We start from the raw sequence: 23,894 nt of genomic DNA on the forward strand, positions 1-23,894 counted from the left end.
ATTACTGTAGTTTTTTAAAAGAGGAGGGGTAGCTGGTACTCATGAGTGCGCATCACGAGCTAGCCATCGCTTCTGCATGATCCTGTAAAGCAAATAGGATTAAAGTTGATTTAGAAACAGGGTTGAAGTTGTAGTGGTTCTGCTGCACTCTTATCAGTAGGGGATCATGCAGATGTAACCATTAACCATTGCACCATAAACATTTATATCCTTAGCCTTTGATGCCCATGCAGTTATTACCTGCCTAGACAGTTAGAAATTATCAATGAGTATCACCTCTTAGGTCACCACTGAATCCATTCCCCTGCTACTGAGAGAGTGTTTTGCAACACTAGATGTTTTACCCCAATTGTTTGTAAATGTCCAGTTGTGTGAGTTCTCCCCAAAAAGCTCCCAGTCTTTCAAGTGACAGAAATTTTAATGGTGAATGAGTGGGGGTGTTGGCTTGTGTACAACTTCTTTTCCTCCCCTTAATTCTAGTTTGGCAATATTAGTATCACCCCAAATTACTCTTTTACATTTATGTTCCCTTAAGACTTGTTTCATTGGAATTCTAACTGCCTATTTATTTTCAAGAGTGTTGTAATTTAGCTTTTAAAGTAGCTTTTTGCTACTAAACATCACTGTTTGTGGTACAGTGGCAAAGTATTTTAACAATCAGGCTTTTATGTTTAATTTGTGTATTCTGCAATGCGTTTGCAACTTGCAGTTGATACAGACTGTACCATTTTAAGACAGAATGTAGTTTCCAATTCCTGTATCAATATTGATTTTTTTCCCCTTGACTTTACTTATATAGCAAAGTAGATAAGCTTGTCAGCATTCGTTGATGCTGTTTTCTGTCTGAAATGGGACTCTAATCCTGACTAGTAGCATCAGGGTACTATTGTAATACCAATAAATACATCATTGCAAAAGTAATAATCCCCCAAGTTGATATAGGACAACTTGGAGGTAATCATAACTGACCTATAGAAAAAGTCCAATTTCATTATAAACATAAGGGATGTATTGGAAATGTTAGGTCTTTGTTCACATGATGTTGTAAGGAACACTACACTGGTTGGTGTTTACGTCTTCATTCAGGTGATGGTATAAGAAGCACTGCATTGGTTGATATTAGCAAAGACAGCATACATTTGAAATAACTTGCAAATTAAAATAAAAGAGAAATACACATCTAAGTATATATTTTTTTCAGATGGTTACGCCTTTGCATCCAAGCCAAATGGGAAGAAGCCATTCCTTTGGCTTTAAAAATGGCTACAGAACAAGGCCGGATGAAATTTACTCGACCATTGTTCAGGTAAGACTGATTTTCAGAACTTGCAAATGTATGCTTCATGGTGAACACATCCATATCTGAGTATGTTATGCATCCTTCTAAAGGAGGTGATTTTAGTCTACAATCTTCTGTGTACTTTATATATGAATATCTCTGTTGGCTTTCCACTGTGTAATCTAAGCCTCCATGATTCTATTAAAATTTGTATACCATATTTACTTTCATACCATACACACTTTTAATGCCAAAAATTAGCCTTCCAAAATGGGGTGCATGTCTTAAGCAAAGATGTTGATGTTTTGCCCAATGGTATTTCCATTCAGGCATACTGGGGTGGGGAGTCAATTGACTTCATGGCTTATTCAAATCTACTTGATTCCTGTTAATTTACTCTTTGCTTAGTAGGTGTTAATGAGCCCTCCCCTTTTTTAGGATCTTGATGTTTCATTAATCAAGCTAGCCTTTCTTAGCTTAGTTTAGTTTAGCTATTCCTGGTCTGTCTTCTATTTCACAGCTGTGCAGATTGTTTTTAGCTTTTTTCAAAAATTTAAATCTGTCCATGGTGTCCGGTCTTCAGCAACAGCTACAGTTTTAAATTTTGGCTGATTGGCCAAGAGCTGCTGACAATTCAGCTGTGAAAGGGTTTAAAACAAGCTTTTCCGTGAGCAGGTAAGGGAGGGGTGAGTGGGCTGAAGATAGCCACAAACAGCAGGGACAGAGCCTAGTAACTCTGGAAAAATCTTCCTTTTTTTTTCCCCTTAATTTTGCTTTTCCCAAAACAAGGTTAATGACTTATTCGATGTGGGGGTGGTATGCCTGCAAAATACGATGGGTGCATGGAGGGGATGGTGCGCATATAAAATATGCATGCGTATAGATCTGATGTAGAAATTTAAATTTATTCAAATATCCCTCTGAATATTAAGATTTCTATGAAAGAATACAGTTTTCTCATGGACATACAGATGCAATCAGCTTCATGTTCATGCTTGTCTAATGGTATTTCTTGCAGAGACCTCTACAACTTTGATAAGTCCCGAGATCAATCTGTCAGCACATTTCAACAGCATAGAGCCTGCATGCACCCAGTGACTTCAATGCTGGTGGGCAAAGATTTGAAAGTGGATTAGTGACTAACTTCTTTAAAAGGCTGTGGCACACTACTTAAACAAAACTAACTCTGCAAATTGCACTTACCTGTATGTTTGATCATCTATCTAATGTGTTCTTCTATGGGAAAAAAAATGACTTCAATGTATTTAGAAGCTAAAGTTACAAAACTTCAGTCTTGTACCTGAAATGAAATTGGAAAACTGGTAAATATTTGGACAAGAGCTGAATGCTTTATTTCTAGCAACATTTTACATGTTTTAAGGAAATTATGGCTTTTTTGAGATGCCAGTTACATTTGTCAATCATGTTGGTTTTTGCAAAATGTGGATTAAATCAGTATACTGTGTGGACAGGCTCTCACACAGTTGAAGTCCTAAAAATCTTTACATATTTGGGGAAAAAAAATAAATCACTTTATCAGCAAACTACTTGGCCTGTGTCTTGATTTTTAACTAGCGTTTTAAAAGCAACAAATGCAAAGTAACATCTTTGTATAAAGATCATTGCTTTTCTTGCCCCCTTCAAATATTTCGATTCTAGGGCCTCTGTGGGGGATAAGATGTGTGCCAACAGCCTTGGGTTTCAGAGAGATTTGGGGGTTTGTATGTTCCATATCGTTCTGGGCTCTGAGCAAACTTCCTCTTTGTGATGGCTCTGTTAACATATTCAAGTCGGTTGATGATTAGATAGTTTATCATTTGAATTTTTATTACTTATTCCTGTTAGATCTAAGATGCATAGTAATAACTAAAACTAGTGAAAAGTAATATTGCCAGCCTGCTTGTTTTTTTTAATCAAGAGCTGCATTTTGACAAATGCACATATTTTATTTCCAATTTTAACCTTTTTTTAGCCAGCTACCTGGCATATTTAAATTTTCAAAAAAAAGTTTAAAAGAGGAAAAGCCTAAAAAAAAAAGCATCACAGTCCTCCAAGCAAACTTTACTATTCTTTTTTAATTGCAGGGTTATTTTAAAACCACCTGTGGCTATGATTATATGAAAATGAAGATTAAGGCACTACTCTCTGTTTATGAGCAGAACACTAAGCAGATGAAAATGTACAATATCTGAAGGGGGTTTTATTAACTGTGAATTCTGCCATATCTAGATTGGTTTTTGAAGTCACTTTCAAAAGAAGTATTTAACCACAGGCAACAAAATTTTACTTGCTCTTTTTTTAAGGTTTATCAGCAATGACCAAATATTATATTTTGGAACATGCTGGCTTGCAGCTAGGACATATGCAAGTAGCAAAGTTAAAAAGTGAAAATAAGTACAGTAACTGTTTTGTAATAGGAGGAGGAGAAAGGTACACAGTAGAAGTTGTGGCTAGTGCCCTGCAAATTGTTTTAGATTATTCACAGTTGATGATAACTTGACAGCTGAAATGCCTTACTCTGATATACACATCTAGTGTGTTCCAACAGGGAGCTAATAGAAAACAAGTTTTGGAAAAGCCCTTTCCTGCCTGACACTTTCTGTACCAAAACGTATTGAATAGATTATCATAGCCTGTATAGTTCTTTACTCTTTCCCAATTGGTTGTTTAGACTTAGTTAAATCAATACTAAATGTCATTAGTGCATTTAAATCAAGAAAGCTTTCATTTCTTTCATGGCTATTTTCCCCTGACTGACTTCCTACACATGGAATAAATTAAAGCTTCTGCTGTTTTTGGTAGACTTGCTGCAAATTAAGTTCAGTCTCATGTAAACATTCTCAGTCTGGGCTTTGAATCTGTAAAGTACTTAAAGCATTGATTTTGTCTAGCTGATTCAGGCTTCTCCAATATATATTGTTTCATTCAACTCTTAACTGGTCACCCCATACTTAAACTAATGAGACACTTTAAAATCATAGAAAATAGGGATTCTGACAACTGTCTCAACAATTCTACCTGCACTCCGTTTCCATGAGAAAGTTGTATTTATTTTAAGTCCATTAGGGAACTTATATGCAAGGTAGTGGTACTGCAGTAAAGCTTCCTCAGAAAGAAGCCATGCTGATATAATAAAGTGTGTTACAAGTTTTTCATCCATATAAAACTTTACTGAGCCTATCTGCTTCCCACCTCATTACTCTTCAGTGGAGAACACGAACTGCTGCTAAAGATAGGGTCAGATTTCAAGAGGATTTTTTTGGCTGCATCCATTTCTACCTGAAGAAATTTCTTCTGGTAGAAAAATAACCCAGGAACTGGTCTGTACAGACATTCATCAAGCTCCATGGCTGGAGGGCTTCACAGGTTATTTTGTGTTGTTTTTTGGGTTGGGTTTTTTGGGTTTTGTTTTTGGGGGGGGGGGGGAAGCGGGTTTCAAAAAGGAAGTGAAGTGAAATGGTCTGAACAGTGAAGACCACATTGCTTTTTTTGCCCTGTCAGTGTTCAGAGGAAATATAGTTTCTTTATTTGTCTATGGGGAAGAAAGATACAGACCCCCACAGGATATTTCAGATTGCATGGCTTGTTTGTAATGTGAACTACATTAGCTTTCAAAGGACTTGGTCAGTCCTACAAACATTAATTACCAAGCATTATGGTAATTACTACAGGGAACAGTTTCACCAACACTACAGCAGAAGCATTTTGCTCAGCAGTAAATGTCTGCAAGATCCCCCATGACTGTTTAATGCACAGTGTCAACCATTTGTATTTTGCTGGTATTTTTTATTAGCATTGTTGTTATGTGAGATTGTGGGTAAGCTCCGTATCAGAAAAAGCTCACTCTTGAATTTTCATGGTGTGCTTTGATTTAGTTATCATGGTTTAGAAACTTCATATACACACATCTCTAAGAAATATCTGTTGTGTAGTAATATTTCTTTAGATGGAAACAGTTTGACAACAGAAGACTTGGTCAGTTTGGGAAAGGTTTTGTGGGGCCCCAGCCTGAGCTGCGGGCAGCAGAGGGGCCCCTGCTGCTGCTGTGTGAGGGGCGGGAGCCGCCTCCCTGGGGGCTCTAGGCAGAGCAGCGCGGGGGTTGTGCAAGCACCTGGAGGGGAGATCAAGGTAAAGGATTTGGAAAGAATCTGACTTTTGTATTTATCTGTTTATTCTTGTGCAATTTTTAAGCAGAGGACTAAATAAATGGTGACATTTGTATTTTCTAGCTCACATCTCAAGCTGAAGCTAAAGACAATCAAGAGAGGTTATTGAAAGCATTGTAAAGGAATGGACTGGTATTTGCATTTTTTTCCCCCTAATCATTAATTTTGTGTCAGTTTAAATGACTCTGAGTCCTGTTCGTTCTCTGTAACATCTGTTTCAGTTGTTTATGGAATCACTACTGGCTTTGGGAAGTTTGCCCGGACTGTCATTCCAAACAGTAAGCTCAAGTACGTTGTCCATACTTCCTTATTTATTTAAGAAAATGTCTGGAAAAGACCTCTGGATCATTTCAACAGTTTATTTTTAAACATTGCCTCCTGTTTGTTTTTTAAATGTTTTTTTTTTCCTTTGTAGGGAACTCCAAGTGAATTTAGTTTGCTCCCATTCTGCAGGTAGTAAAAACATTGATTTTGATAGTTTTCTCAACTACAGTGTTATCACAGAGGTTTATAAACTGGAGGTCATTGCTGTCATTGCAGGTGTTAGAAAGCCTTTGAGCCCAGAGAGATCTCGCAAGCTTTTAGCTCTAAGGATCAATGTTCGAGCAAAAGGATACAATGGGATATACCTGGAAACTGCAGCAAGTTTTTGATGCATTTAATGGTAAAATAATGTTTAGCAATGTAATACAACCATTGTTTTATTATTTATGTTAAGGTAGTAGCAAGAGAACTCAACAAATATGGTAGCCAATATCTACCATAAAGGGCACAAGCTCATAGTTAGAGACCGTCCCTTACATTGTGAGTAGGTAGCAGAGGCAAAGTGTGGGAGAAAAGCATTCCAAGAACAGGACATTGGGAATGAAGCTCGGAGGCTTTGAATGACCTCCCTGCCCAAGATATATGAGGAAGTCGGCTGCAGAACCATATGCTGAATCATAGTCTAATGTCTCAAACACTAGCTCAGTCCCTGTGTGCTCTAAAAGTAGACTTACAAATGTCAGAGGGGACAGGAGTATCTAGTGGTGGCACATCTCAGAGGAGCTAGTTTGCTATGGAGACGGGGACTGGAAGAGCGAAAAAATGGGACCAATGTGATGTTTAGGGGCAACACTCATTCCTCAGTGCTTCCCTTCTTCCACAAAGGGAGAATAGTTCCAGTTATCACCAGTTCCATCACTATGGCTATTTCAACTTAGTTTTCACCTTTGTTTTTCTCCTATAGCAGTGGAGCTGGTCTGACATGGAGCTCTGCCTTTTTCAGGTTATGTTTGGATTGGAAAGTTCACACCTATTGGAAAAGTGGCGAAGGAGCCTGGACTATATATAGCATAACACACCATTATTAGCAGCCAACAGTGACTTTGGGTATCCAACTTGAGACTTCTGCTAAGGGGTCTGAATTTCTGGTTAGTGCTGAGCACCAGCCATTTGAAGTCAGATATCTTTTATTCTCTCAAGTTGGGCACCTGTAAGTGAGGTGAACATCCCTAGTGGTGTGTAAAATCTTGGTTGCTGCAGCAATAGCAAACTTAAATGCTATTGCTGTAAAAGGCATATATGCCTGTCCATTGCAACTCACTATGTACAGGGATTTTTAAAACCTTTCGACATCAAACAGTTTGGGGGTAAAACTTAGCATATACGTTTCTGTCCCAAAGTGAGATTTTTTTTTTTTTATCATACATTTTGAAGCTGTAGCATTTAAAAAGTGTAATGATTGGGTTTCCTGTTGGTTTGTTACTGACAAGGAGTCTTATTCCAAGGGAGGTAGATGGATTGCCCTTGGAAATTAACTTTCTAAAAAACGTGATGCTCACTGATCTTGGGGTTTTGTTTTGGGTTTTTTTTAAAATAAAACCGTCTAACAGTTCCTAGTACTTTCATGTCCATGTATGTGAAAGTGTGCTTACAGTGTGGTGGCCAACAGCTCAGTCTTGCCACTACAGCAGTAAGGTCCACTTATATAAACATCTGAAATGAGGTGGTGAGGATACTCTGGGGGGTTGCCTCAGGACCCTGTTTTAATGGCCAAGGTTTCACCATGGGCGCACAAATAGCCACTAAATAAGCCTTTGCTGAAGAGTGGGGGGGATGCCTTGTGGGAGAGATGTGAAAACTAAGAGGAGTAAGATGGTAGCACAGAAGGTCTATCAAAGGAAGATGGTTAGGCTTTCAGCAGTACATGGCCAGTTTAAAGATGAGTGGAGTTGTCATTTGGTTTCATTTTCCAAAAGAGGATTCAGGTTTCAAAAATATAAAAAGTACTTTCTTGTTCTGTGTGTGTATGTACATGTGTATATACACACATACACAAACTTATTATAATACTGTCTCCAAAGGTTGATTAAGATCAGCTACAGTGGTCTATTGGCTCATTCTTGCCCTGTCTGAGGGTAAAAAATGTGCTCCATGCTGCAAAACCTGTAATAGGGAGCTGGGTAGATTGTGCCTTCAGGGACTGAAGCTCCATTCCAGATTTGTTCAGGCAAGTGCGTGATGCTAGTATGATCTGTATTTGGACTGAGATTTTCAGTGACTTTATCAAAGCCATGTAGTATTTGAGTGAGTTCCAGTTTTTAAAGGATTCCCTTAGGATGAGCCCTTTAACACGATTAAAATAAAAATGTGTCATTTTTGTTAGTCTCCACCCCATAATTTGGAGATGCTGTGACCTATCTGATATTTTTCCATTCCATATAGAGCTGGGCTTTCAACTCTAACTCTTTGCTTGTGTTTTTGTGGGACTAAGCTACTTTAAAAATCAAAACTGTAATAGATTTATTCAACATAATAAACCTCAGTTGTTTTTTTTCTAAACCACAGCTATTTTTTGGAACTGCAAACAAATCCCAGTTTGCTCTGGAAGAGAAGAACTTGTGTCTTTCAAGAGATGATGGATGCCAGCTCTAACAAAAAATGGATTTCTGTTTTCTTCTCAGCATCTTGCCTGCCTTATATACCTGTGAAAGGAACAGTCGGAGCCAGTGGAGACTTAGCCCCACTTTCTCATCTTGCCCTGGGGTTAATAGGAGAAGGAAAGATGTGGTCCCCAAAGAGTGGCTGGGCTGATGCTAAATATGTAAAATCTGTATTGGTGATCAATACACTTCACCTGTTTCCTTCCATTGGCTTTGGTTAAATAATGGGTATTGTGGGAGGATGGGGTGAATTCCTGATCAAATACACACTATATTCAAACATTTAAAATCTTGTGTATTTTATACACTTTTGACTTATGATTGACGTATTTATTTCTACAATGCACGTTGACTTTTAGGGCTGCTGCCAACATTAGCTTGCTGTGGAGAAAGGTAAAACATAATAACAGAATATGCAAATCCATGCATCATGGATTTGCCACCCTGAGTGTCATGTTAATGTCTTCAGATACATGTTCTCCTGATACGCAGAAGAACTATGATGCAAGATATTCCAGGTACTAGGATCTGGATGGAAAGATAAGATGTAATGTTACATTAGCAAATCTTCTGAAGCTAATGAATCTTGCATCCTGAAAACATCAGCATTGTCCCACCACACTTGAGATGATCCCTGAAGAGAGAGGATTATTGGTGTGGTTTCCAAGTAAGTAAAGACTTCAAGGTGTTCTCCAGACCTGAGGAGAGAGGTATTGCTAAGACTTCTTCCAAGATTATAATGGTGTTAAGTAGATAAATTTCAGTAACTACATGACTTAAACATATATTGTTCTCAGTGGATTAACTTGGGTTGAAAGGAATACTCTCAGAATTATGTAGCCCGTTCAGCTGCATAATGATTTTTTTTAATTGTATTCCATCACTGCAGTGATAGATCAGTGCTTTGATACATCCATGAATATCCCCAAAGATGGGAATTTCTTAATCCTTTTAAATTCTTTCCTGACAATTTCTGTTCTTTACTGGCTAGTACTTTTATGGCTTCATCGATAGTTGAAGTAGAACAGGGCACTGACCCCAAATCTGCTGATTCCCCATCCAGTAAATTAACCCTAGTCTGTTCTTTCTTACTTCAGTGTCCTGGCTGCTTCTGCATCTTTTGTGAGAAGCTGTGCAGTCTCTCTTGTGTTGTTACTTCTTATCTTCTCCTAGTCTTTCACAGGTTTTGTTCTTTCAGTTGAGGGGATTTGGATAGGATTCCAATTGCATTTAAAGCAAGACTGTTCCCTAATTTTCCGTAAGAGTTTTTTTCAGGATGTGGGATAACACCATTACTCCTTCATGGGCTTGGACAGCAAACTTTCCAAAGCACTTCCAGACTTTTCTGTTGGGAATAAGAGTAGTAGACTAGATTCTACATCAGGAGTGGGCAAAATGTGGCCCGCGGGTCTGATGTGGCCTGCCAGGCTGTTCTATCCAGCCTGAGGGGCCCCTAAAAAATTTATAAAATTAATATTTATCTGCCCCTGGCTGCCTATAATGCGGCCCTCGATGGCTTGCCAAAACTCAGTAAGCGGCCCTCCACCCAAAATAATTGCCCGCCCCTGCTCTACATTGACCAGTATCTTAAATGTATACATGTGAAAAATTCCCCTTTCCCTTTGTTGTGCTGTATTGTAATCTGTTCATTAACAAAGCCAAGGTGAAGGTTTAACTGTTTTGCTGATTGCATGCAATCAAATACTTGAAATGCATATGTTAAATCTTTAATAAACTACTTTACAGGTGTTGGAAGCCCATGGTCTAAAGCCAATTACCTTGAAACCAGAGGAGGTAAGAAAAAAATGTACTGCTGCCACCTGGTGACAACCCAACCTACCTAATCAGTTGTTGCTTCATGTTTATGATGCCTATATTTTAAAACTGAGTTGAATTAATGATTATTTTAAATCACGTTTTAGAAGGGAATTACATATTGGGCATGGGGAAACATACCAGAGACCTCATTCTGGGATAAAAGCTATATCCTGCCTATGTGTTAAGGTTGCACTGTTGGAACTCTGTCCTTCTATCGGTGGTAAATGCCATTCATCCACACAAACCTGATGAAGAATGCTTTGCATTCAGAAGCTTGTCCAGCTTTATCCCAAACATGCAGTTTGTCCTATAAAAGATATCACCCAAAATATTCTTTCTGCTCGCATCATTTCTGGACTATCACAGCTGCAGTATCGCTTCATCCACATGCACATTTTCCATTGTCAGTGATTCCTGGGATAGCCATCAATGGAAGTTACTCTAACTCTCACTGATACAGACTGACTCTAGTCAGGAGCTAAAGTGGTATAATACTAGTATGTACACATCCCATTTTCGTAGCTACTATAAAGCAGTGCAAACCATCCTCTCGCTGTTATTCCACACAGCACCAGACTCTGCAGAACTGACCTATCTGGTCACTCTTTTAAGTTTCACTGCTCTGGAGTCATCTCAGCCATCTATTACCAGAAATATAGGGTTTTTAGATGGATTTTTGCTGTCGTGAATATTAATATATATTTAAATTTCAGATGATGTATTATGGGGACCAGTAGACATTTTGATTTGGTAGCTGATAAAAAGAAACATATTTGTGACTTGAAAAACACACATTTTAAAGATGTTCATGTGCACTAGCCAGCATTTGCACAGTACAGATATTTACTGGCATGAGCGTATGAATCTGTTTACTAAATAAAACCCCCACTGATAAAATCTTACTAGGCATCTAAGTGTAAATCTTTATATGCATATGTGATACTCTTGCTCTAATAGTGGAGCATAGTCATTGTGTAAAGCTCAGGGTACCTGCAGCAAGTGTTCTAATCGAATGTCCACTAAAGTTAGTGGGAGGTCTCCCCTGAGCTTCCTAGGTCTAGTGGTTTATTCATACCTATTTTTTTTAATTTCAGAAAGAAATTACTATGGTTTAGGGGGAAAAATATAAAGCAATGCATTACCATAAAAAAGTTCAAGCATATATGTAGTGACTAAGAAGTTAAAAGCACACCTTTGTCTTGAAGCAGGGATGCTATATCACCAAAATTTTTATGGTTAAAAAGGTATTTCTTCTGGTACTGCAGTAACATAAATATTTATGGCAACTGCTATGCAATGTAGTTCTTATAGGAGCCATTTTCAGTCTTATAGTGTTTTTGCTACGATTTTTTTTTTCTCTAACAATGGATAGTTGCCAAAGATTTCTCCTGTAGTCATGGTATACATGATATTCCCACTGAATTTAGACAGTCATATGCATGAAAGGAGAAAATGGCTAGCCCTTTGGGTCCTAGATGAGCATCTGGTTTGCTAAAGTTGATGAAATCTACATTGGGACCCGCTCAGAGGATTACTACTCATGGCCAGATTCCGGCTCGCTAGAGAAAGGAAGGAGCTGGAAAAAACCCCAAGTAACAAGATCTGAAGGAAGTTGGCTCAGGACTAGAGCAGATTCAAGCAATCAGTGGCTTATCTATACTAAAAATAACCAGATAGCTGAGATAATTAGCATCTTAGTCCCTTTTCTGATTCCACTTAGGACAATTTAGGAAATTGAGAAAAAGCCTTTCTTTCACTGGCACAGGGCATGAGAATTAAAATAACAAACTGCAGTGGGCTTCCTTCAAATAAAAGCCTGCTGTCTTTTTAGAAGGGTCTGACTCTTATCAATGGAACACAGATGATCACCTCTCTGGGATGTGAAGCAGTTGAAAGAGCCAGTGCTATTGCTAGACAAGCTGACATAGTTGCTGCACTTACACTTGAGGTCCTGAAGGGTACAACTAAAGCCTTTGATACTGGTTGGTACTGAATTTTTAATGTACTTCATTTACTGAATGTTCAGTTGCTCCTGTTGGCAGCAGTTCGTGAAGAGAAGGCTAGAGGGTAAAGATCACTTTTGTTCTAATAGATATTCATTCAGTGCGTCCACATCGGGGGCAGATGGAGGTGGCTTTCTGATTTAGATAGCTCTTGGATTGGGATCACCATCCATCAGAAATAGGGGAATAGGCTTTCCTTCCTGCCTGGCAAGATGATTGTTTGATGTATAGGGCAGTCTGAGGACTTTCAATGATGCAAGTTATTCTTTAAATTCAAGAACTCTTATTTTTGCAGAGTCTCACAGATTTTGTGATAGAGTCCAGGATGCATATACAATGCACTATTGTCCTCAGGTAAAAAGTAGTTTACCCTTCCCTCATGCAAGGATAGGCCAATGATGCTGAAATCCCAATTTCAGTTTAATATCAATTATGTGTTGGCCATCTTCCTTAAAATAATGCAACTACATTATCTTACGGTTCTCTCCAACACTTGTAGATCTTGTGCTGGGTCCATGTTCAGGAATGAATTCAATATGGGATGAGCTGTGTCCGGCACTTTTAAAACAAAACTCATCAGACAGTCAGCCATGGGGATCAGAAGGCATTTTGTTTTGGTAGTTTACAAAAAGTAATATATTTATGACTTAAAAAGCATAGTTTTATGTGTTTAAGCAGTAGAAGTTTTGTCTGCATAAGGAGCTAAACAATGCTAAGACTTATAAGAAAAGGGGTTTTCTAAGATTAACTCCCTAAGAACATTTACTGCACTACAGTCTATTGGCTAAACTTTAATTACCGTTTATTTTCACCAAGATGTTGTTGTAGCTAAGGAGAAAACTAATACCCACAGGTGAAGCAGATACATTTGTATCATCATCATATTAAGTCAGCTCTGAAGACTACAGTATGTCCAGGATCCCCAAGTTTTCAGGAAAATTTAAATCCTTAGCCATGTAGAGGGGCAGAGTCTGAGCACCAGAAAGCATGGGTGTGCTCCTAAACCATAGAGTTACTGAAGGTCAGCATCCTGAAGATGAGTCCACGTAGAAATGACCTCTTGTTTCTTTTAGGTCCATGGAGTGGTGAATGATACAATAGCTTTTGTAAAGGGCATAATCACAACTGAAATTAATAGCTCAACAGACAAACCTGTATCCTTCTGGGTTTTTTTGTTGTGTTTTTTTTTGTGTTCTTTTTTTAATTGAATATTGTTTGGTTACTTTTTTCTCCTTCTAAATAACCCTTTTCTAACGAGGCATAAAGTTCACTGTAGACCTTCCAGGCTAATGGGCCACCAAGGTTGCCAACAGCCCACGTATCTGGTATAACTATGGTGGCCCTGAAGTAGCAAATCACTTAGTCAGTGGGACTACCTATACTTTAAAGCAGGAGCGTCAAACTCATCTGGCCCCATTGGTCCGTGGTCCCCATGGGCCAGATGAGTGCCATGGGGCTGGTCCATGGGCTGGATCAGGCCCATGGACCCCATGCCTGCATGTCCGATCCAATGCAGGGTGGATCTGAGATGCCAGCCCAAGCAAGTGTCATGGGTAGCACAGCCTAGGACCCAGCCTGAGGAAATTCCATGAGCAACGTAGCCCGGGACCAGCCCCAGCCAGCACTATGGTTTGGGGTGGACCCAGGAGGGGCACAGTGGTGCAGTTGCCACCCCCTTTGATTCCTGTTTCACCCAGGGTTTAAAACTAACTGCCTGGCAATGGCAGTAATGATGAAGACCATTGAGGTCCTGGCTCATTATAATACACCTTATTCCTTCTAAGCGCTCCATTCCACAGGTGTTAACAACCCTCTCTTCCTCTTAATGGTCTTGAGTGGTTCCACTAATCAGGCTAGCCTTTGTTCTGCAATTCTGCTGTCTGCTGCTCCCTCTAAAGTAGCTCCTGTTTCACAGCCTTGCTTTTAACTCTAGCTAAAAACGTTAACTTCGGTGTGAAAATGCTAATTGAGATAAACAGTTAATTTAGGTGTGGAAATAACTTTCAGCGAAGAACTGGATGCACTGTCAAGATGGTCAGGAATGCTAGGTTTTGTTGTATGTATCTGGAAAAGAGATGCCCATTTAATTCTAATGAATACAGGACTAATGAAACTGCATCTTTTTATTATTTTATGTCTAGTTTGTTGTATATTTTATGGACAATATATGATATAGCAAATGAATGCACATTCTAGTAATGTTATATTTGTTTTTGCTTGGTTCTTAAACTGAATAATGTAGCCCAAGGCCCATAGCCTACTAGTAGCATTTCTAATTTCTTTTTAATTGGAGAAAAATATGTAATGTGGTATATGTGGTGATGCACTGCACTACCTGCATCCCCCTTTTCAAAATCCTATATCTGCCCATGACCAGGGATGACCCATGCCCAACAAGTGATGTGAGCTATGCAACCTGGGACCTAGCCCCAGGGAGTACTACAAGTGGCAGAACCCAGGACCCAATGCTGTACAGGCAGCACAGTCCAGGACCCAGTCTCAGCCAAGTGCTGCACACAACACGGAGCCAGCTGGCACAGAATGTTGGTGATCAGGGCAGCACTAGGGGCAGGATTATCTTACTGGTCATATATTTGACACCTCCATTTTAAAGCTAAGCCTGTGTTTAGGTTTTTCAGAGATCAAATACCTGCTCAGTTATATCAGATATGTGAACGGTTGGAAACTTGGCAGCCCATTGGACTTAAAGTTTGTCTTTATGTTTATAAAACCTGTATTCTAGAATGCAGTTTGGGTGCTGCGAAGGGTAGAGCCAAGAAATGTTCCCAATTTTGTATCCAGCTTGAAGGCCATTTTGAGAATCCTCAGCCTGTGCCTCATGATGAACAAAGGTCAAGTCAATTTTTCAGGATGAAGATCAGGAATAAAAAAGGTTTCTTTGTGTTATATGATAGGTGGTAAGTGCCACCATTTCCTCACTATATAAAATTTCATCTGCACTGACATTGCAATTCACAGTTACACTAGAAGCTGTGCTTTGGTTTGTCTTTGCATTGCATATAACCTTTACCTCTTGACAGTCTTTGAATATGTAAAAGGTTGGTGCAAAGAGGATGGCTACCAACTGCTTTCTGTGTCTGCTGGAAATAAGACAAGAAGCATGTGCTTAATTTGCAAAAAGGAAGACTTAGGTGGGATGTCAAGAAAAACTTTCTACCTGTAAGTATTGTTAGGAACTGGAATAAGTAAATTAGGGACATTTTGAAGAGCAGGTTAGACCAGGGGTGCTCAACCTTTTTCCCTGACAAGCCAGATGGGTAGTGCCTGGTCTGACTGTAGGTGGGATGGCAGTTCCAATCAAGCACCCAGGGCCGGCACAGGAGCCACCATTTGGCCATGCAAAGGGGTGGGGGCAGCCCAGGCTAAACCTGATGCTGCAGGGGTGGAGGCTTCACCGAGCTGCGTGGCAGAGGGGCAGGAGGGGCATGGCCTGGCGTCAACCCAGCCCCATGAGGGAAAAGGAGGCATGGTGTGGTCCAGCCCCATGAGAAAAGGGGGCATGACTTCATCTTGTGGGGAGGAGTGTGGCCCAGCCCAACCCAGCCCTGTAGGGGAAAGGGGTTGTGGCCTGGCTCCAAATGGGCACATGGGGTTTGGGAGTTTGGCAGAGGGGAGGGTGGCCATATTAATGGCTACTGCTCCCTTACCATCAAATTTCCCGACCTGTGGGGAGCCCTGCAGGCCAGATGCAATGGCCCGGGCTGGAGGTTGAGCACATCTGGGTTAGATGAGCATTGGTCAGTAATTGTGTAGATACTGTGGATCCTCCTTTGCCTCCAGGCAAAGAAATGGACTTAGTCACTCTCAGGGTCTGTTCCTGTCCCATTTTCTATGATCTTGTCTCATCCATTTTATAAAATATTCTTTTAAGCAGTAGGGCTGTGCGAAATTTCGACGTCCGTTTCATTTCAACACTGTTTCAACTAATTTTGAGTTCAAAACAGCAAAATTTAAATGAAAGGCCGTCGAAATAGCCTGAGAACAAAATGAGGATAGTCAAAATGTTTGGAAGTCAAAACATTTCGACAATAGCACTGGGGAAGGGAAGTCAGTCCAGCTGGGCTGCCTTCCCATCCCCCGTGCTAGATTGTGCGGGGGGCAGGGAGGCAGCCCAGCTGGGCTGAGTTCCTTTCCCCAGCCCCATGATCCAGCGAAACAGTCGAAGCAGCATCAAAACAGCCTCGCTGTTTCAACTTGAAATTATATTCGATACAAAAAGCTGTTCTGTCCAGACCTCGAAACTGAAGTGGGAAAGGAACAGTGCCATTTCAGACAGCCCTATTAAGCAGTATCTATAAAATAAAAAAGTTGGGCTCTGGTTTGGAGTTTGGGGTTTTTTTAGCATTTTCTAAAAAGTGAGTGTTCAGACGTGATACACAGTGTGTGTGTGTGTAAAAGCACCTATTCTTCATTCAAGTAGGGTATTCATATTATTCAGAGATACGTAGTACTTATGCAATGCTTTATTCATGTTTGCACCTTAACTTAGTTTTAAAAATGGTCTTTGCTGACAGGGGAGAGACCATTTCTGGGGGATATTTTCAAGCATTTGATTGAATATTATTTTCAGATTTGTTTTTTAAATAGTTGATTAAATAGAGCAAGGTTCTCTCCTAGGCTCTGGACTACCTGGCGATTGGTGTTCATGAACTAACTGCAGTTAGTGAAAGGAGAATTGAAAGACTCTGCAACCCCTCACTCAGTGAGCTGCCTGCCTTTCTTGTCACTGAAGGAGGTCTGAACTCTGGTTTCATGATTGCGCGCTGCACAGCTGCAGCCCTGGGTGAGTTCATTAAAGGCTTAAGCAGTATTGACAAGGGGGCAAATTAGAAAGTTCAACTTACCTTGGGGACTGAGTTAGTGGGGATGTCCCTATGAAGCAGGGGGCAGATTCTTTGTGGGCTTGACGCATACAGCCTTTGGGCTGTATCCATCTTGGGGAGGTGGGTCATCAGGTCTGCATGGTTTCTCTGTGGCCAGAGGACTTGTATCAGGATCTGCCCCATAGGGCTTCTCACTGTTTCTCTGAGAGCTGTCGTGCTGTCATGGCCAGCACTCATGGAGTTTCTGCTCCTTACCTGCCATCCAATTTTTGCTTTTGGGATCGTTGTTTGGCATACAAAGCAGCAGCAGAGTGGTGATGTCAGGGCCTACATACTGGCCATGCTGACACAGTAGTTCCAGCAGCTATGTCAAGAATCCCTGTGGGCTGTATTTGGAGGTAGGTTATCCAGATCTGACACACCAACTCATTTAAGTTTGTCACCCATGCTTTATAGTAGGGGTGTCTATGGTACAGGCTGGATCCAGCCTGTAGTGCTGTATCATCTGGCCTCTAGTGCTGACTGAGGGTCTTGGATTGAACCCACATGCTGTATGTAATACACGTCTGACTGGCCATATGCATGTGTGCGAGGCTGGGTCCAGGACGTAAACTACACATGGCACCCATACCAAAACAGAAATCTCCTCAGAGAAATGGCTCGCAGCTCTTACAAATAACACTTGCTTCCCCTTACCTCCAGATATCCAAATGTTCAGAAGTTCTTGCACCCACATTTGCCTGCCGCGTGCCTAGCTGGAAATTTCAATCACAACCTTCTTGTCAACCTAACTTGCAGGACTACAGCATTGGAGGGGGTGGAGCAGAGAAAGCATCCCCATTGTGCACAGAAGGGGATAGGAAGGAAGGAAGTGGAACTGCTCAAATCAGCTGAACTGCTGCTGCTGTTCCCACCTCCTTGCTCTCTTCCTCTGAGGTTGCTTGAAGTGTTGCTTTGTGCAGCTGTCACGATTGGCTGTTCTACCCCAGAAGGCGGGCAACAGGAGCAGGCAGCAAATCAAGTAGGGATTTTCAGAAGTTTGCAGGAGGCCAACATGCTTTATGCCATCATGAGATTGCCTTCAGTCCCAGTCTGAATTCTCAGCCAAAACCCAAGTCTTGGCAACACTGCTAGCCTCTTTGCGGGCAGCTCTGTTTGGTCGCACTGTTTTTACCAAGGTCAGCTCATATAGTCAGCCATGTGCAGGCTTTCAGGAGCCTGCTGTTGTTTCCTCAAGCATGCCAACTGGCTTGTGGCCCAGTCCTGACAAGCTGTGTGTTGCTCTCCAGCACCTGGGAAGAGAGCATCTTGGTTGCAGTCAGTCAGTGTTGCTCTTGGAGCTCTGGAGCTCCCCAGCTGGCAGGGAGGCTGTAGCTATATTCTATTTGAATGGCTTCTAAGTGAAAAATCTGGGACCAAATGGAGCCTGAGCACTGTGAAAAGAGCTTCATTTCATCTCTCCTCAAGTGAGAATGGATTTTACCAACTGAGCCCCCTCCTGCAAGTACAAATGTTTGGTTTGATCCTACAATCCCTTCTTAGTCAAAAACTCTCATTACTATTGGGGAAGATTCAGGGGAGCCAGAATTGTGTGACTGGGCCTGTTGTGAGTTTTGCAATGGGGTATGGACAGTACAGTCTTGAAACAGACCAACCTGCTCTTGGGATGATTGAACCAACGGCTGTCATCCTTGATCTAGCACCAGGGGAGGTTGACATTTACAGAGAGAGTTTGCACAGTGCTCATTAGAAATGGCTTGATGCATCAGCTGATAGTCTCAATCATTCCTCCAGCTATACCTTGGATAGTATGTTGGACAAAAAGAAACTGGATAAACTGATCCCTTTGGAAATGCCAAAATGCTTGTTCCTGAAGCAGCAGACAAGACCATTTTCCAGACCTGTACTACTTCCACTGTTCAAGCTTGCTTCTGTGTTCTTCAGGGACTCTTTTACAACTGCAAGTTTGGTAGGCTTGACCCTGCAAACCATAAACTGCAAGAAGTGAGGGTCACCTGGAAAGGTCTGATGTGAGGTGGTCAGAAACTGAACTTGTCCAAGAAGAAGGAGAAGACTGAAGACAGCTCTAGACTATTTAGCTGGAATGGGTCAAATGGGGAAACAGAATTATTTAAAGTATACAATTGTATCCCACTCTAGGCCAGATATCCCAAGGCTTAGTACCAAAGGAGCTGGAAGAAAAAGTAGTCCTTGTATTTTCCTGGTTCTGGAGTCAAAATAGAGTGCTGTGGTCCCTACCATAAGTTAAAACATCCTCATGGACATTTGAAGAGTTAATTCTGCCAGTACTGTAGCAAGGTTGGTGCCAGTGGGCACCGTGCATCCTAACAGAAGAGGGTGCCAAATAACATAGAAGTAATGGTACGCAGCAGCACATAATGGGGCACTCTACATATGACCTACACTGGGAATCAAAGTTTGAATTTTTGGCTTGTAGAGATGGTCTGGCCATCCCTTCTCTGTCACAGGAATATTCCAGTGGCTCCCAGGCAGAATGGGGGTGGACAAGCAAGAATAGAAGATTAGTGTTAATACTGGGCTTAGCAGTACTATATATTTTGAATTAATTTTTCATATACATTTTGCTTTTTATAGTTAGTTTCATATCAGCATCTGAAGACCCCTAATGACTGCCATCTGTAGAGGCAAAATAATAGATACAGCAGATGACTTGGTCAAGCCACAGCAGTGCTGCACACTTGCAATGCTTCATTGTGTGCACTGAATTAGATGTGTTTCTCACTGCAGCATCTTTCAGATGTATCTGTTGTTTCTAGCACCTCTTTGCCTACACAGTGTACCATTTAGTCATGTTGGACTTTTGCAGTTTCTGAGAATAAAGCCTTGTGCCACCCCTCTTCTGTGGATTCTCTCTCAACCAGTGCTGCTACAGAGGATCATGTGTCCATGGGAGGATGGGCTGCAAGAAAAGCCTTGAGAGTTATTGAACATGTTGAACAAGGTAAAATTGAGACCTGATTGTACAGAGATCTTTTGTATCGTAACTGGATTAAAACTAAGAATGATTCCTTCTAAATGTCATTATTTTAAGCAAGTAGACACTTTGGTAATGCCAAAAATGTTTTTAAGGTAAGTTCTTAAATAGTTAGTTTTACTCAAATCTCTTTCTAACAGGTATGATTCAGGTGAATTGCATTGAAACAGAACTACTTAATAATATGACAGTCAGCCAAAATTTTTCCATTCTTCATTAATTAGAGATGAAAATGGCATCTTTTGACGGTAAAAATTTTAGTTGTTGCTGGAAAGACCATTAACAAAATATAGCACAAAAACAGCATGTGTACCTTGGTTTATATAGGTTTACACCAATGGGTGCTTCGGCAGTCAGATTCTATAAAATACAAAATATTGTTTGTCATGCTCAGGAAAGTGAATGTGTAACTGAAGAATACAATGTTTCTTTGATAAGGTTTTCCTTAGTTTAATTTGGCCCTTATGAATGTGAGGGATTCATGCCTCTAGTTAATCAGGTGAGACAAGGGCGGAGGCTGTGCAATTTTTTCCAGTACACATTTGTTTGAAAACTCTTTTCATGCTGCCAAAAAGCTCTGTGAAGTGGGCACAAAGGAACTCCAGACCTGAACCCCCAAATTCCCTTGAGTGTTTTAAACCTGGATCTGACTTTTATAGCTTAGGCCCATCTCCATATTTCATCTGGCCTTAAGGCTGCCTCTGTTATTGGGTGTTGAAACAGAGATAATTTGAGAGGTATTTTTAGGAGTAGTAACCATCTATCACAGCTAAGTACAAAAGGAACTGTGATTGCCTAGCACCTGGAAGAATCACACTTAACATCTCTGAGCATCCAAATAAGAGACTATTTAAAAGTGCTGGACTTTTGCCTCTGTTTTCCTGTTTGTAAATAGGCCTCTTATCTGGCTGCCTTCCCCAGTATGCTACATGGATCAATTAGTATTTGCATAGCATGGAAGAGGTGAGGTCCTAAGTATGATCAATAATCATACCAAACTCCAATTAGAAATGCTCTTCAACTGTAAACTCGTAATGAATTGTACATCCTGAAAATCTCTGTCCTACCTCTCACTGTTTGGCTTCCTAGTGTTGGAAATTTAACTTCTTGCAGCCTGCCAGGGCATTGAGTTTCTACGCCCCTTGAAAACAACTACCCCATTGGAGAAAGTCTATAACCTTGTGCACTCTGTTGTAAGGTAGCATCAAATAAATGTTTCCCAGAGTTTACAGTTTTGAAGCCCTGCTAACTTTGGTGGTGGTTAATGTTTGGCCAATGTTCTCAACTTGTCTCCTTTCAGGCCTTGGATGAAGGATCGCTTCATGGCTCCAGGAACTGAGGTGACTCACAGGCTCCTTGTAGACCAAGAGGCATGTGTTGATATTCGGCATTTGTACAATAGAATTGATCCTTTGGGAAGGACCGTGCCATTTTCCCTTTAAAATGTCCCTCAGTGTTATCTTTCACAGAAAGAAGACTCACAGTGCCATAGTACCTGAGGGTGCTGAGAGATCCTTTTAAGGGTGACACAATTCCTCACAATATTAATAGTGCTAGGTGTGCCAATGGCTAATGGTGTTAGGATTGACAAGATCAACTGCAGTATTTTAAATAGGAATCTATAGTGTCAAAAACATTTTGGATCTGCTGTGGTCTTTCTGAGCTCTTTGCAACAGAAGAATTGCTTTATTATTTTTCAGTAGCCAAGAAAACAAGTGAACAAGTTGGCAAGTGAAAGAGGGTGCCTTGAATATAAAAAGATTGAGAACCACTGGCTTGAAGTTTTAAAGTGACACCTACATTTAAAATGATATATTAAGAAACACATTTCCTCAATTGTATTCTTAAGAATTGCTTAGATAACAGAACTTTACAGATAAAGATCGAAACTCAGTTGTTAAACTTCCGGATGGCAGGCCCTACATCCATGCCAAACTCCACTGAAGACAGCAAGACTCTGGGTGTTGGTCAGGCAGAGCGGATCCACTCTCATTGTTTATATATGAATATCTCTACTGGCTTTCCACTGTGTAATTTAAGTCTTCATGGTTCTATTAAAATTTTGTATACCATATTTATTTTCATACAATACACACTTTTACCATCAAAAATTAGCCTTCCAAAACTGGGGTGCATGTCTTAAGGCGAGAAGTTGATTTTTTTGCCCAGTGGCATTTCCATTCAGGCATACTGGGGTGGGGGAGTCAGCTGACTTCATGGCTTATTCGAATCTACTTGATTCCAGCTAATTTGCTATTTGCTTAGTAAGTATTAATGAGCCTTCTCCTTTTTTAGGATCTTGATGTTTCACTAATCAAGCTAGCTTTTCTTAGCTTAGTTTAGTTTAGCTATTCTTGGTCTATCTTCTCCTGTTTCACAGCCATGCAGACTTTTTAGCTTTTTTCAAAAACTTGTACCTGTCCATGGTGTCCAGTCTTCAGCAACAGCTACAGTTTTAGATTTTGTCTGATCAGCCAAGAGCTGCTAACAATCCAGCTGTGAAAGGGTTAAAACTAGCTTTTGCCTGAGATGTTAAGAGAGGGTGAGTGGGCTGAAGATGGCCACAAACTGCAGAGACAGAGCCAAGTAACTATGGAAAAATCTTCCATTTTTTTTCTTCATTTTGCCTTTCCCAAAACAAGGTGCATAACTTATTTGATGTGGGGGTGGTATGCTTGCAAAATATGATGGGTGCATGAAGGGGATGGTACACGTATAAAATACACATGCATATACATCTGATGTAGAAATTTAAATTTATTCAAATATACCTCTGAATATTAAGATTTCTATGAAAGAATACAGTTTTCTCATGGACATACAGATGCAATCAGCTTCACGTTCATGCTCGTTTAACAGTATTTCTTGCAGAGATCTCTACAACTTTGATAAGTCCCGAGATCAATCTGTCAGCACATTTCAACAGCATAGAGCCTGCATGCACCCAGTGACTTCAATGCTGGTGGGCAAAGATTTGAAAGTGGATCAGTGACCAACTTCTTTAAAAGGATGTGGCAAACTACTTAAACAAAACTAACCCTGCAAACTACACTGATCATCTATCTAATGTGTTCTTCTATGGGAAAAAATTAACTTCAAAGTATTTAGAAGCTGAAGTTAGAAAACTTCAGTCTTGTACCTGAAATGAAACTGGAAAACTGGTAAATATTTGGACAAGAGCTGAATGCTTTATTTCTAGCAACATTTTACATGTTTTAAGGAAATTATGGCTTTTTTGAGATGCCAGTTACATTTGTCAATCATGTTGGTTTTTGCAAATTGTGGATTGAATCAGTATACTGTGTGGACAGGCTCTCACACAATTGAAGTCCTAAAAATCTTTACATATTTGGGGAAAAAATAAGTCACTTTATCAGCAAAACTACTTGGCCTGTGTCTTGAATTTTAACTATAACTAGCATTGTAAAAGCAACAAATGCAATTAACATCTTTGTATAAAGATCATTGCTTTTCTTGCCCCCTTCAAATATTTGATTCTAGGGCCTCTGTGGGGGATAAGATGTCTGCCAACAGCCTTGGGTTTCAGGGAGATTTGGGGGTTTGTATGTTCCACATTGTTCTGGGCTCTGAGCAAGCTTTCTCTTTGTGATGGCTCTGTTAACATATTCAAGTCAGTTGATGATTAGATAGTTTATCATTTGAATTTTTATTACTTATTCCTGTTAGATCTAAGATGCATAATAACAACTAAAACTAGTGGAAAGTAATTTTGCCAGCCTGCTTGTTTTTTTTTAATCAAGAGACTGCATTTTGACAAAGACACACTTTTTAAGTCTTTCCATTGTTAACCTTTTTTTAGCCAGCTACCTGGCATATTTAAATT

The 23,894-nt window shown here is 40.3% G+C and overlaps 1 protein-coding gene and 1 pseudogene across 2 annotated transcripts in view; both read left to right on the forward strand.

Moving 5' to 3' along the window:
* Nucleotides 1-23,057, forward strand: part of LTA4H (leukotriene A4 hydrolase) — a 41,410-nt gene extending 18,353 nt beyond the window's left edge. Inside the window, exons 18-19 of one of the 2 annotated variants that reach the window (XM_059726344.1) lie at nucleotides 1,202-1,306; nucleotides 22,922-23,057. In XM_059726344.1, the coding sequence (XP_059582327.1) occupies nucleotides 1,202-1,306; nucleotides 22,922-23,042 (226 nt within the window). In that variant the 3' untranslated portion in view covers nucleotides 23,043-23,057. Of the gene's footprint in view, nucleotides 1-1,201; nucleotides 1,307-2,297; nucleotides 2,824-22,921 lie in introns of those variants that run through there. The other variant, XM_059726343.1, reaches the window with a different exon arrangement.
* Nucleotides 5,612-21,344, forward strand: LOC132249831 (histidine ammonia-lyase-like; annotated as a pseudogene).
* Nucleotides 23,058-23,894: the final 837 nt, after the last annotated feature.

This window comes from Alligator mississippiensis, chromosome 4, assembly GCF_030867095.1.
Source record: "Alligator mississippiensis isolate rAllMis1 chromosome 4, rAllMis1, whole genome shotgun sequence".
In the NCBI taxonomy this organism is placed as follows: domain Eukaryota; kingdom Metazoa; phylum Chordata; order Crocodylia; family Alligatoridae; genus Alligator; species Alligator mississippiensis.